The sequence below is a fragment of the Argentina silus genome (assembly GCF_951799395.1).
Source record: "Argentina silus genome assembly, chromosome: 4".
Lineage (NCBI taxonomy): Eukaryota > Metazoa > Chordata > Actinopteri > Argentiniformes > Argentinidae > Argentina > Argentina silus.
In genome coordinates this window covers 8,120,716-8,135,715 of record NC_139658.1, presented here as the reverse complement: position 1 = coordinate 8,135,715, position 15,000 = coordinate 8,120,716, and the positions used below count along the sequence as shown (strand labels likewise).

Genomic DNA, 15,000 nt, shown 5'->3' with positions numbered 1-15,000 from the left:
CTGGGGCACCGGGGACCAGGAGGACACTGCGGAGGCCTTTGAGAAGCTACGTTGCCAAATGGAGGGTGAGGAAGGGGGGGGAGAGAGAGGAGGAGAGATAAGGAGGAAGAGAGTTGTTAGAGGGAGGGAGGGAAGGAGGAGGGAGAGGAGGAAGGAGGGAGAGGGGGAGGGGGAGAGCACAAAGCCATCTTGGCAGTTGCTCTCCTCCTTCCCTTCCAACTGCTTCACAAGTAGTAAAAAGCAGAGAGAGACAGAAAGCTCAGTCAGCCCCTGGCATGGCTGGATGAAAGGATGCTTATAGAATATGAACAGTTTGGGCACCATGTTAGTGCCTGCTTCTAATCAATACTACATAAGTGGTGTGATCTTAGTGTGTCAGAAGGAAGGAATTGATTTCGTGACTAATTTAAATATTAGAGTAAACAGCTGATTCAACTTCTACCACTCAGAAAACAATGAGAAAACAGAGTTCTGAAGAGAATCGATGTCCATTAACACTAGTCTAGTCAACCATGGAGTAATTTAAAGTTCAGCCTTTTAAATTCACTCAGCATGAGTAATAACAGGCAAGAGAAATGCCAAGCTGAATCGATTGATGAGGCAAGCTGCTTTTCCACAACTCAGTAGAAAGAGGAAGGGAATTTGTAGGAACATTCTAGTCATCGTGACATTCTATGGAGAGATTCTTTCTCTTGTTCCAGCAGAGTTCTCACGGGAGAGTTTATTAGAGGCTGCGGGGGGAATGGAGTGCCCCCTTTCCAAGGAGGAAGTGGGATGTTCCACCGTTCCCATGGCCACAGCATCATCACAACACAAACAAGCAGGTAAGTAGTGACACTTAACAGTCACTGCACAGTGACAAGATAGTCACACTGTCCATATGCCTTTCATATCATTACCACCCATCATTACACCGCCAAGCAACAATGAGTTTCATCTGTTAAACAATTTTTTTCAACAAACACTGTTATTGTGGTTTGATCTCAGGTTCATAGAGAATATATTAACTGGAATATCTTCTTGGGAGTCTGCTATATGAGAATGACACTATTTTAGATTAAGTTCATGTTCTGTGTTGAAAAGCACTCAAATATCAAGCCATGGTGTGCCCTCTCTCATTGCTGATGCTCTCTCTGTCTCTCTCTCTCTCTCTCTCTCTCTCTCTCTCCCCCACCTCTCTCTTGTGCTCTATCTCCCTCCCCCGCACCTCACTCTCTCTCTCCCCCACCTCTATCTCTCTCTCCCCCACCTCTCTCATGCTCTCTCTCTCTCTTTCCCCCCACCTCTCTCTCTCTCCCCCCCACCTCTCTCTCTCTCTCCCCCACCTCTTTCTCTCTCTCCCCCACCTCTCTCTCTCTCTCCCCCACCTCTCTCGTGTGCTCTCTCTCTCTCTCCCCCACCTCTCTCTCTCTCTCCCCCCCACCTCGCTCTCTCTCCCCCACCTCTCTCTCCCCCACCTCTCTCGTGTGCTCTCTCTCTCTCTCCCCCACCTCTCTCTCTCTCTCCCCCACCTCTCTCTCTCTCTCCCCCACCTCTCTCTCTCTCTCCCCCCCACCTCGCTCTCTCTCCCCCACCTCTCTCGTGTGCTCTCTCTCTCTCTCCCCCACCTCTCTCTCTCTCTCCCCCCCACCTCGCTCTCTCTCCCCCACCTCTCTCTCTCTCTCCCCCCCACCTCACTCTCTCTCCCCCACCTCTCTCTCCCCCACCTCTCTCGTGTGCTCTCTCTCTCTCTCCCCCACCTCACAGCTATTGACACAAAAGCAGCAGCAGAAGCAGCAGCAGCCTCCACAGTGAGTCCGCTGGCGGAGAAGAAGACAAAGAAAGCCGACCAGGAGAAGGAGAAGGAGAAATAGAAGCGGATAGAACAGAAGATGCCTTGTAGAACAACGTGATGTCCAATCAGAAACAAACAGAGTGACTGAAGGTTCTGTTGATAAGACACACTGTAGATAGGGCAACATCAGGGTATCTGGCCTGTCCAGTCAGGATTTAGCAGGTTGGTGCAAATGAACAGGCTTTTACTCACATTCTGTTGTTCCAAAATCCTTAGTAAAGGTATAATGAGTTAATGTATTCTATATTTTTTCTATAGTATTTCCCCCCCCACTAACTTAACTATATGTGGGGATCAATCAACCAATCCTGGATAGGGTAATCTTTGGTCAAGTATAGAGTACACATACACTTACAGAAAACAATTCACGTCTAATGTGCCCTAATGTTTTAAAGTCTTAAACGTCTTTCTGTGTTTTAGTTGAAGACATGTTGTCCAGCTGTTAAAATTGTGCCATGAAGTCTGCAATATTGTTCCATTTTAAAGCAATAACATTATGTCTGAGTTTATGAGTTATGGGAAAGAGAAATTATCTTTGATCAAATCTGTAGCCATGGCTCACAGTCCCAGTCCATTTAACAGATGTTATTAAGGAACCGTTGGACACAATGACCCTGATTGAACTGACATTTTAAACTACAATACAATGTTTATGGATCTATGACTGTAATACACCCGTCATGCATGGCACTGATATCAATGACTCTCCCATTCCACTAATCTAACCTGCCTTTTTGTATGTTACATAAACGTTTGGTTTGTGCCAGTTATACAGAGCAGAAATCTAACATGTTTTCCCTTTTCATGAGGGAATCACACTTCAGTTTGTAGTGCTGCAAGTCCGCCCTGGAAAACCAGAGTATTTATGTATTACTACAGTGTGATTTCATTTTGATAGGGCCTCTCTGTAGTGTACTGTAAGAGCCCCATTACATTAAGATGACTAGTCTACCAAATTATATTCTCCATTTAAAGACTTATTAAGACACTTATTGTGATTCTTTTCCCAATGGACCATATTGTTTTTTTCTTTTTCTTTTGTATTAGAATTATGGTACAAGAAATAAATCTATGAGCATTTTGGTTCAACTTTATTTGAATTGATGATGTAATCAAAATTTGTTTGATACAATAAAGTATTTAAATTGGTGAAGTGTTTGTTTTTTGTCTGTTTGTTTTTTAAATGAACGTACACTGCCATTAATTAGATGTAAAGTTTGTATAGTATAGTATAGTATAGTTGTATTGTATAGTATAGTATAGTTGTACTGTATAGTATAGTATAGCATTTGCCTAGCTGAAGCAAGAGCACCGTGGTACACAGCGAGCCAAAAGTAAAACAACTTTCCTCACTCTCATTCACTCCAATTTTAGTAGCCCATATTCAAGTCTACTTCTGAGTGGGCGCATTGATTGGTTCTCACATACTTTGTATTTGCATTTGGGCGACACATCTTGTTCCTTGCTCTTTTTGTTGGAGCAACAAGTGAGGGGGTGGTTCTTAATACAAATATACCTCATGGTTATACCAGGGGGTATACCAACCAGCATAGGGCACAGCCACTTCATTAACGATGCATTGTGCCAACAACATCAAAGGACCTCACCAGACCCTGAAGTCAGGGACACACTTTGATTTGCTTTAGCCAGGCAAGTATAGTGTGCCCTATTGCTGCCTAAGGTTTCTAGAGCCTTCTATTCCAGGCATATCAGTCCGTTGGACTAACATACTGTAGTAGACTTGTGGCATAAGCCTGTACAGATGGACAAATGAGCTACAGTCATTTGGGATTTCCTCAGGGTTTCATATTTCATGATCTTTAAAGAAGAAAAAAAAGTTCTTGAATTAATAAATTATTATTAATATTTTAAAAAGAAGCATGCTATTATTTAAGGCCCCTTGAGAGCAGAACTCCCCAATAATGGCCTGTAAGCTTTCTCCTCTGAACCAATATTGCTATGGCATTAGTTTTGCATCGCTGGCCAAGTGTGGAGTACAGTCGCCTTGAAAGACCCCTAAAATAGCCATTCTGCCTATCAATTATTCAACGGACTCTGAGCTGTGAGCATAAAACACATGAATATTTCACCATGTGACCAATTTTCACAAATGTATTTTGTACTGCTACAGTTTTTTAGAGTTAGATGTGGGTGATCACTGACACGGTAAGTACAGTAAGCTAATAAGTTGATGGACATCTAGCGATTACATAACAGACAGCAACCAGTCCATCAACTGATCTCTGTCTCATTCATACTGTATGTCACTGAAAGGACACACTCAGTTTCACCCAATTCTTCCCATGCAAAACTGTTGAAATGATCCCAGTACATGACCTATCACACTGAATGAGAGACACCACAGCCGTTTTAGGACAGCCGTGCTGTATGTATGTTCTGAGCAGCCATTCCATTCCATGCATTACAATGAGCCTGTCCTTTCCATTTCTGGAAAGGACAGGCCTTTGCCTCCTGTCCTTTGCCTCCCCTGGTTCTGAGGAGACACAGTATTTGAAGAAATACGACCCTGGAAATGTGAAGCGGCTGTAGGCTGAACAGTACAGGCTAAGAGAGTGTTTCTAACACAAATACAACTTCCTCCCTGTGAATGAATAAAACAACATCCTCCCAGTACAGCATCATCCCCTACTACAGTGGAGCAAGCATCACAGCTGTCCCAATGGCTCGTACTGAAATTATATGGTAAAATGGTAATTACATAGTAATAACCCATGAATAAATCGTTACATTCTATGAAATGTTGTAATAAGCTTTACCGGGCTCTATTTGGATCCAGGTACAGTTAATGTGTTGAAGTTTTTGAAATACTGTACTGTAAGTACCAGGATGTTCATACCTTTTTTTTGTTTTACTCAATTATTTGATTTGAAAGAAACACACAAGTCACTTGTAAACCATTTATGTTTGAAATATATGGATATTTAAAGCTCCACTTCGTCAGTTTAATTTAAATTTGGTATAATTCCTAAACATCTAATAAACCAATGTGTGCATTTTTGTTTTCCTGAATATTTTCTCTTGGAAAAACACATTCTGCCCTGTGAGTGTGTTAATATTCATGTTCCACAGTCCAGATAGGCTGATAGAACGGTCACTGCCTCAGCCTTTCATGAGAATCAAAACAAGCCCCACACAAAATTACGTTTAGCGAACACGATGGCGCAAAACCAGCCAGAGATTTTTACCCATGTATGAACCTGGGAGTGGGAAAACCTCAAAAATGCAAAACCACTGCAACTTTTAGAGCCCTGCATATATCCCAATAGTAAGTAGTAGTCAAATAGTGAGCAAGCTTGCAGACATCAACTTTAAAATGAATGTATGTTCCAACAACTAGTTTGCTAGCTAACTAGGCTACTTCAGAACTATGAATCAAATATGGATGGGTATTTACTTTTACTGCATATATCCTCCCAGTTGCTAAACACACAATGACTAAGGGTGATTGCCTATTGAAATTAAGCCCATTTCTGATGTCAAGACAGGGGCCAACACCACACCTTACAGAAACATCTTGAAAAAAGTGAGTGAGGATTTGAAAATGTAAAGCTTTGTAAAACAACGCAGAACATACATTTCAAACCTTCACAGTGTTCATTTAATATACTGTGTGTACTACTGTGCAAAGAACATTCAAAAGACAAGAACATTTGATTTAGACTGGAGTGGGCCTTTAATTGAACATCAGAATCTCCTTACAGTAGTGGCAGCTACTATATTGTATACAGCCAAAGAAACCATTGTCCCGCATCTATGAACATCTCCAATCTCCTAATATAGAGGCATCAACACGTGGCAAAAGTGCTACAGTGAAGACCCAGGAAGCGTTTTTCACTCTCTAAAACATAAAACACAATGACTGCTTATGAAACCATTGTCTTATGAAACCATTGTCTTATGAAACCCTTGTCTTATGAAACCATTGTCCTGTATGTACATATCCCATCAACAACAATCCCAATGACCTAAGGCCAGCCTCATAGTAACATCTCACTGCTCAAACCTCTGATATTACTCTCATTTAAATACAGTATTCATTATTCATGTATAACTGTGGTATGTGGCTAAATAGCTGGTGAGTTACAAGTAAACCGTTATATAAAGCTATTTGGTGGTAATTAAAATATAACATGCCAGCATGTTTTTGCAATATTCATTAAATTACTACTGTAATCTTAATTTATCGTAAGACTTGAACTATGGTTATAATAAACTTTGTGTCTGTGGGAATGCCATCAGCCAACAGACCCTTTCCTTCTGAACTTCACCATCTCCATATTTTCTCTCATCACGATATTACAGCTCCTTATCGCTTCTACACACACAGGCATTTCACTGTGTTAACCTCCGTTGATGTTTCATGAAATAGGCCTATTAAGTGCATCACTTCACACAGCATTAACTATAGCTGATTGTGCTTTGGTATCATTTGCAAGGGGATTGCAGGCATTGTTCAGACAGCTCATCTTCAGTGGCTGACGGGTCCATTGTGAAGCTGGGATCAGAGAATCCTGGGCAGACAGAAGATTGAGATATGATTGAGCCAGGTTGAAAGGGACAGACACACGTACATGCACACACGCACGCACACACACACACACACACACACACACACACACACACACACACACACACACACACACACACACACACACACACACACACACACACACACACACACACACACACACACACACACACACACACACTCATGGGCCCTGACACATAAGTGACAAAGCATAGCCTATCTATCCCCATAAAAGATCTCCTCCACTTCATCCTAGACGATGACAAATCAAAGAGCTTGATATTCATAGAGCTCAGACCTCAAGACTTTCTCAGAACAAGTCCGAGCCCTTATTTTAAAATAATAGTATACTGAACCAGCTAATGACCAAATCCTAACTTTTAATCAATGGGATGTTAATGATATGTTAATGGGATGTTAATGGGATGTTAATGGGAGATTTGCACATTTTTAAGGTAGGCTTGGAGAGTTAGGTTTGCAAATCTCAGGTTCAGTCTAAAGTCATCCCAAAGTTTTTCCCAGGGGAGGTCTGTTACTGTACGAGTGTGCATTTACCATTGGAGCCGCTCTCCTTCCATTTGAACTTGTTGTCTTCTGTGTGTCGCGTCCATGTGGAGCGGAAGCTGACCAGCTCTGCAGTGATGTGAGCCAGACTCCACTGCAGACCTCTGGAGCTCTCCTTCCATAGAGAACTGGCAGGAAACAAACAAACAAAGTCAGGGTGATAAAACCAACCTACATAAAGCTGTGGTTGTTTGTACAGCATCACAGAAGGAGTGCCTGGGTTTTTGTTGTAGACGTACCATATTGTTTTTCATGTTTTTTTTTCTACTCAAGCAACAACACATTTTTTTGCTCTCAGTCTATTCTGACCTTGTTTCCAACGAGAACACTTTTGATACAGTTCGTTGTTATTTTTATAGAAGCAAAGCAGCGCGCTTTATCTTCTCTTCTCTACAGGGTTTGAAACTGTTCCAGTCTGTAAGGCCACAGTTACAGGTCGGTGGGAGACTGTGACTATGTACTGGATCACGCATTGTGTGTCTCACATACTGTATACAGCAGGGGAGGCTAGTGGAGGTAGAAATCGGAGGACGGGCTCATTGTAATGCAAGGAATGGAATGAGAAATGGTACAGTAGATACCATTCCTCATTCCATTCCATGCATTACAATGAGCCCGTCCTCTGATTTCTACCTCCACTGGCCTCCATAATAAACAGTATCTATTATAAACAGCTTGATCTGCAAACTCTCTGTGGTACTCTTCTGTGTTACTGGACATCAGTGAACACTCTACTTGACTCTCACTCAAACACTTAACTTGAAGGAGCCATCTTTAAAGGATTTATAAATAGTTTACAACTAGTTTATAAACTTCATGAATTAGACGCTAGTTAGTGTGGTACCTGTGTCTGTTGCAGGGGTCTGGAGGGCCTGGGTTCTCTTCAACCAGAGGAATCACAATCTTCTCAGCCATGTCTGTCAGCAGGGAGAACGTAGGATCCACTATGAAGTCCATGAAACCTGGAGGCGGTTAGATAGTTGTGTAATTTCTTTCACAGCAACACAATAGTTGTCAGGTTTGCAGTGGGATGGAATAAAGAGATGGTATTTTATTGGATGTTACAAAGAAATGATGTTTCAGGCTAGCATGTTATCTCTCTCTCTGGGAGTCTCACCTCCCAGAGAAAATATAGACTTGCAATGGAATTTGTTCTTGGAGGGCTACAGGTCCAAGGCCCCCTATTCCCTAGCATCTGATATTATGTCTCTGTGTTGTGTACTGGGTACGGCCTGGTACCACTAGGTGAAAGGTCAAGAGGCACATAGAATATTGTACAATTCCAACAAGGGGGGGGATTGTCTTATTATATGATGATATATCATTCTGGAACACATCACACTTCATGTGAATGGTGAAGACTATGGAAGTGAATGGTGAAGACTATGGAAGTGAATGGTGAAGACTATGGAAGTGAATGGTGAGGGTATTTTGAATTACCTATCTGGGACTCGGCCACTAGGGTGCTGTTTCGATCACACAGAGGAGAGAAGGGCAGACCCAGTTCTGACTCTCTATCACCCTCACAAAGACAGAGAGAGAGACAAGACATCATAAAGGGCATTCCACACATAAGCTGAAATAACTTCAAAAGGTTATTGAACATTTTCAATAAAGCTGGGCTTTCTTTTATTAACATTACGAAAAGGAACATTGTATCTTATAAGACTCTTGCTGAATTCCATATCGACTCCCCCCCACCCCTCAGGCCCTCCTGCAGATCTGACAGGAATGATTTGATAAGTGTAAAACATCTGTGTGGCTCTGTTGGGGGTTCAATTCCTGCTGGGAATATAATATAATATAATTTTACACTAAAAATACACTAAAAATGTATGCATTCATTGTACTGTAAGTTGCTTTGGATAAAAGTGTCTACTTAATGTCAAACAGTATTTTACTATCGTTATGTTGTATAATTATGGCGAAAATTCCACCCATCAAAAACAAAAAGCAAGGTGAAGGAATGACCATATAACTTAAACCTATCAGAACCTTTCAGATCTACAGGAGAGCCTAGTGAGTATAGATGGACGTGGCTAAGTGTTCAGCATATTTTAACCTCTATTGACTGGTCCTCCAGTGTTCTTACCTGTCTGAAGAACTCTTCCATGAGAGCCTTGGTCCAGCGAGAGTGGAGACCCCAGGGCTTGGTAGGGTGGCTGATGTCAGCAGTGTGGAGAAGCAGGGACAAGGCCTTGGGTTTGTCTATGCTGTTCACAATCACACAGAAAGGTCCAGTGCTAACTTGAGATTTGTGCAGCCGACCTTACTCTGATTTTTTTGCCTAAATAATTCATTCATGTTAAGAGGCAATTTATAGTACATCTTCAGTCTTCAAATGTCAAGTTAGGATTCAGCCCCAGGCAGTGGAGGCTGGTGGAGGTAGATATGAGAGGACGGGCTCATTGTAATGCATGAAATAGAATGAGGAACGGTAATACACCACGTGTCCCAATGAGCCCGTCCTCCGATTTCTACCTCCACCGGCCTCCCCTGGCCCCAGGTGATAACAGGAACAAAATACATCAAAATGTACAGTACAACTAACAGTATATACTGTATATGTCTTTCCAACTGTTAATTTAAAATGATGCCATTTCATACAAGATTTAATCCTGTCACCAGAATTTCCAAAAATAGAAATAAATCAATAATTAAAGACATAAATAAATAAATATGTACGGTATCTTTATATGTGAGCTTGGCGAAGAGCAGAGCCTTACCGCTCCTGCTGCTGTAGACTGCCCTTCATAGCTTTGACCTGGAGGAGGTGAGAGGACATGTCTGTGGCCAGCACCATCTCTATCACCAGGCCTCGTAGCTCCCTGTCACACACACACACACACACACACACACACACACACACACACACACACACACACACACACACACACACACACACACACACACACACACACACACACACACACATATACACACACACACACACACACACACACACACACACAGTCCACAGTTTAAGGCCAACAAACGTGTGCAAAATAAGCTTTTTCTCATGGGAGTGGGTGGTTGTTTTCCGCTCTCTGTCCAATCAGGTCAAACCAGGACCCGTTTTTGGCTTGTGAGTGCTAATTTTAGAACTAGTGGCTGAAAATATGCAAAATATCCTGTAACATCTCTTTAAGACACTAGATGGGCAGGGTTGCACTTTTGAAGTATATACTGTATATTGGTTCCTTCTAAAGTATTTAAGCTACTGTTTCCAACCAGGTCTGTGTCCAACCAAGTCTGGGTGGACAGTGGGTGAAACACACTCTGCATTTTGAAAAGATGGTTTATAGTTAGAATCAGTCTGAGGTTGTAACCTTTCAGACTTCCCTGATGGATTCCCTTGTTCCCATGGTAACATACAATTGTGCTCCAATCTACAGTATTCCGCAGCTTGCTTGTGTCTCACCTGTTATCTGCTGCTGACATTCTCCACATTTGAAATACATTGTAATACATTGTAATTGATTCCTCAAGATGATTATCAAAAATATATTTTTTGAACTATCAAATAAACTAAAGTGGATTGATTTTTACAGATGATCATATCACTACTGGACCGTAGGACGTACTAGGGGGTCCTCTCTGTCTTCTCATTCTCATTCCCTCTTTCTCTCTCTCTCTCCCCTCTCTCTCTCTCTCTCCCTCCCTCCCTCCCTCCCTCCCTCCCTCCCTCTCTGTCTTACGTCCACTCCTCTCGTGAGAGGTTCATGAAGATGTTCATCTGTTCATCCTGCAGGAGTCTGAATGCAGCGCTGAGGTGGTGGCTCTCCTGGACCGACCGGTCGTTGTAGGTCATGGCAAAGTCTGACCTATCACAGAACAGATAGAAAAGTCTTGACCAATCAGAGAACAGACAGCAACACCTGACCAATCAGAAAACAGACAGCAAATTCACAGGTGACTTTTGCTGAAAGCTTCAACGTCATCTTCAAGACCATAGCCTACAATGGGACTTCAGATGATCTAAGTGCTGTGAAGCTTTCAGGAGACTCACCCCTGATGAAGAGAGAAACAAGAGAGTGATACATCTTAGTTTAATATGCAGTACGATTATCATACCAGTGATATGATAATTAGTAATAGAGAGGGTTAGTAATAAAGAGGGGAGTTGATGAGAAGAGATGAGAAAACAGATGGGTATTGATGACCCTGCAGGGCGAAACTTAATTAAGTTTCTAAGATCTATATCACTCCTCCTATCTTAAATAATTTGCATATTCGGGTTAATTAGGCACTAAAAGACTGGGGGAAAGAACATAATGAAAAGCTTAGTAATTAGTCAGCATAACAGCGCTGCTACAATGGTGCTGGATATTCCCAAAGGAAGTGTCCAAGTTTATGCTGTATAAGTAACGTTATACTGCAGAGTGAAATAAGGGAAAGCTAATTAAATCTTTATGACGTGCATATACACATACACACAAACACATACACGCACAGTGTGTGTGTGTGTGTGTGTGTGTGTGTGTGTGTGTGTGTGTGTGTGTGTGTGTGTGTGTGTCTAATGCAGCTGCTTGGTTGTTGTATAATATCCCTACAGTAGGTAAGGGTTTAATAGGTACAGGCCGACATTTCATCAGGGTACATCTAAGTCCCGTTGCTGCAGAAATTTCACGGTGTGAAGTGCTGCCGAAAGCCACCACAAGGTGGTGACGTGTTGTGACAGATGCCATATGCATTTCAAGTTTCATTTCATTTGTTTACATTTGTCAGCATGCATTTCACAGCACACACAAACAATAACCACCATTGGATTATTTTCATTTTCTGTCAAATGTTTTTGTCAATTATTTTGATCACGAATGAGCTCACACGTATTGTGATAAATTGTGTGAATATTGATGCATATAGTTATAAAACAAGCTTACAGTATATGGGATTGAAGGTCATTGCACATCTGTGAATGACCTGTGTATGTGCGCGAGGATTTGTATGTGTGTGCGTGTGTGTGTGTGCGTGTGTGCATGTGCGCGTGTGTGTACTGTTGCAACATCTGAACATAAAAGCAATATCAAGACGTCCCATGAGTGCTATAACTATCAATATGCCAACAGTTAATAAAGCATCTGAAAAGGCATGAGAATCCCTTGGTAATGGGGAACAAATGGCTGTCTCAAGATCTTTCATGTCAAATGAGGCTCTTTCATCTGTTTTTTTCTGGCTCTTTCATCGTTTTTTGTGGCAGTTTTTTTACATTTCACGTCAAAACTTGATTTGTCTAAATTGTAAACAGTAGATTTCGTGTGACAGTCATGTAGTGAGTAAAAAGCATAGTAAGACGTCGAAGGGTGTTGATTTTTCAATTTGAGTGTAATTTGTACACAACAAATTACATGCTGTACTGTATACAAAAATTGCCTGGTCATGAAATGTTTGCCTTATCTTGGCGAGGGCAGGCGTGTCTATTTTTGTTCCCAAAATAAAGGCTGTGTTGTGCGCCAGGAGACTGCGATCTCTAGCTCTTTATGTGGAAAATGTTTATCTAAAAATAATGTGTTCTCAATAAGCTTACGTTTGCTTAAAAGGAGTACAGGAATTTTAGGCAGTTGAGCAAAAGTTGTTCTCTGCTCTGCTCTTTCTGTCTGTCTGCCTGTCTGTTTCTTGTGTTCGCTCTCTTGATCTACTCCTCTCCATCGTCCCCCAACCTATCACTTCTACTAATTATTTCTCCTGCTCTCTGGACCATTTTCTCTGCTTGTCAATCTCTCCCTCCTTCTTACTGTCTCCCTTTCAGGACAGTGTTTCAGGACTGAGAAGTTTTGGTAATGGCTGGGAGAACTTTCTGCGCTCTTTCTTGTTCTCCACACTCTCTCTCTCTCTCTCTCTCTCTCTCTCTCTCTCTCTCTCTTTCTCTCTCTCTGAAATTAAGTGAATTTTTCAGAACCACAGAAACAGCATTATAGAAACATAGAAACAGGATGGTTGTTTGCAGCAACTTACTTTGTGTGAATGTGGAAGTTATTGGTGGTTCCTGTGTGTTCGTAGTCATGGATGGCTGCAGCAAACAGTGATGCCATTACCTCCAATTCAGTCAGCCAGTGCTGGAAACAGGAATAACACAATACATCCGTGGAGGTAGAAATCGAGGATGGGCTCATTGCAATGCATGGAATGGAATAAGAAATAGTATCAAACACACGTGTGTTTGATACCATTCCTCATTCCATTCATTACAATAAGCCTGTCCTCCGATTTCTGCCTTCAGCAGCCTCCCTTGTAATAAATCCTTACACACACACAGTATACACTTGTATGTCATCTATAGTCTTTTATACTGTATATTATGTTGGACTGTACCACTAGTCCTGTGTTAGAGAAGATGAGTGTTGGACTGTACCACTAGTCCTGTGTTAGAGAAGATGAGTGTTGGACTGTACCACTAGTCCTGTGCGGAGGAGGAGGCAGTGCAGCGTCTGGGTGACGTCAGCGGCGTGGACGTGACTGTGATAGGGGTTGCTGTGCTTGCTGTATCCCTTCTCCAGCTCAGACAAGAAGGACGTCAGACAGGAGATGGGGATCTGAAAGTTTACATTATCATCATGTGGCATTGAGATATGAATTGATTTTCTGTTCGTCCATTGTTGTTGTATCATCTAGAGTACGATCAGCTGTCTGTGTCTGCCCCTTGGGGAACGAATGTACTGGGAAAAGCAAAGTGATGTTTAGACCTTAAATCGGCTGTTGAGCTCGTATCTGGTGACCAGTTCAAAGAACAGGGTTTGAAGTGCGTGATCGGTGCTGGCGGAGTTCAGGGCGAACACGTCAAAGTTCCACCGGTCTACATCCTAGAGGAGGAGGTGGGGTGGAGGAGAAGAACAGGGTTGGTATTCTTGAACACGCTGACATGAACCCCCTGGTATATTATCAGTTCAATGGAAGGGAAACACGGTACATCCAGTGGCCTTACCCTGAGACAATTAACAACTGCTACAGGCTGGTCTGGCATGGCTGCTGTGTAAGCCCGTCTGAACATCCTGAAATAATCAGCATACCATATTATTCCATTTCACAATCTCTGGAGTGGTTCCCTACAGTGTTCCGTTTGCAAAACAGATATGTAGTATTTTTAAATGTAAAATCTCCAAATAAACTAAAAACAGACTGAGTGTGCATTCCACTCGTGATGAACAGAGATGAGATCAACCTCTCCACGAAGATCCCAGCCTGCACTGCATGGACAATGCTGCGGAACTTGGGCTTCTCATCTGAGCGCCGGGCGGGGGGGCGGGCTCTCTGTGTGAAGGTGGAGGCTAGCCAATCGGTGACCTCCGAGGGCACACCATCAGAGTGAAGCTTATGGAGGTCATCCTCGGCATCCAGACCCTGTCTGGGAGGAGCCAGGGACACAACACAGGACACTACTACTGTAGGGCATGGTGAAATATAACATTTATTCTACAATCATGTTGCCTCTGGTATTCATTTAGTATTTACTGTGTAATTAATTACACTGTTTTTTTGGTACATGTTTTTAGGCCATAAGTATGTAATGTTATGTTTATTACCAAATAGTGTCCAGGTATGGGCTTCTGCTACCCCTGCTTACTGTAAGTGGAGGAAAATGGTCCCTCTATCGATATGCCTGATACTGTGGAGCACTGGCACAAATTCAGCATGTTTGAAGGGGAAACAAGGATATACTGGCATAGAGGTTGCTTCTGTGTGTGTGTGTGTGTGTGTGTGTGTGTGTGTGTGTGTGTGTGTGTGTGTGTGTGTGTGTGTGTGTGTGGGTGTGTGTGTGTGTGTGTGTGTGTGTGTGTGTGTGTGTGTGTGTATGTTTGTTTGTCTATGTGTGTCTGTAATTTCTCTGTGTAATCAATTCCGACTGTTATAGATTTATGAGAGCTCATGCTTCATAAAGTGATTTGGGGACGCTGTCCTTGCCTGGCCTTAGGGACACAGTATCAGCCATAGGAACACAGTATTTAGACCGGAATGATAAAGCAACAACAGGGTGTGTGTGTGTGTGTGTGTGTGTGTGTGTGTGTGTGTGTGTGTGTGTGTGTGTGTGTGTATAAAGCAACAACAGTGTGTGTGT

The 15,000-nt window shown here is 42.4% G+C and overlaps 2 protein-coding genes across 2 annotated transcripts in view; one reads left to right on the top strand and one right to left on the bottom strand.

The window, feature by feature from the left end:
* Positions 1-1,853, top strand: part of LOC310803029 (uncharacterized protein) — a gene marked incomplete at both ends in the record, with an annotated part of 16,464 nt that extends 14,611 nt beyond the window's left edge. The window contains 3 exons of the mRNA XM_083667667.1: positions 1-65; positions 705-824; positions 1,747-1,853. The exon at positions 1-65 is cut by the window's left edge and continues 160 nt beyond it. Coding sequence (XP_083523793.1) covers positions 1-65; positions 705-824; positions 1,747-1,853 — 292 coding nt within the window. The remainder of the gene's footprint in view (positions 66-704; positions 825-1,746) is intronic.
* Positions 1,854-5,515: 3,662 nt separating this feature from the next.
* LOC310804193 (dual specificity calcium/calmodulin-dependent 3',5'-cyclic nucleotide phosphodiesterase 1B-like) overlaps positions 5,516-15,000 on the bottom strand; it is a 12,659-nt gene continuing 3,174 nt past the window's right edge. Inside the window, exons 3-14 of the mRNA XM_083669312.1 lie at positions 14,107-14,289; positions 13,870-13,936; positions 13,631-13,747; positions 13,340-13,480; positions 12,903-13,003; positions 10,646-10,771; positions 9,674-9,775; positions 9,040-9,160; positions 8,388-8,469; positions 7,792-7,909; positions 6,939-7,075; positions 5,516-6,366 (exon numbers count right to left, since the gene is read on the bottom strand). Coding sequence (XP_083525438.1) covers positions 6,281-6,366; positions 6,939-7,075; positions 7,792-7,909; positions 8,388-8,469; positions 9,040-9,160; positions 9,674-9,775; positions 10,646-10,771; positions 12,903-13,003; positions 13,340-13,480; positions 13,631-13,747; positions 13,870-13,936; positions 14,107-14,289 — 1,381 coding nt within the window. The 3' untranslated portion in view covers positions 5,516-6,280. The remainder of the gene's footprint in view (positions 6,367-6,938; positions 7,076-7,791; positions 7,910-8,387; positions 8,470-9,039; positions 9,161-9,673; positions 9,776-10,645; positions 10,772-12,902; positions 13,004-13,339; positions 13,481-13,630; positions 13,748-13,869; positions 13,937-14,106; positions 14,290-15,000) is intronic.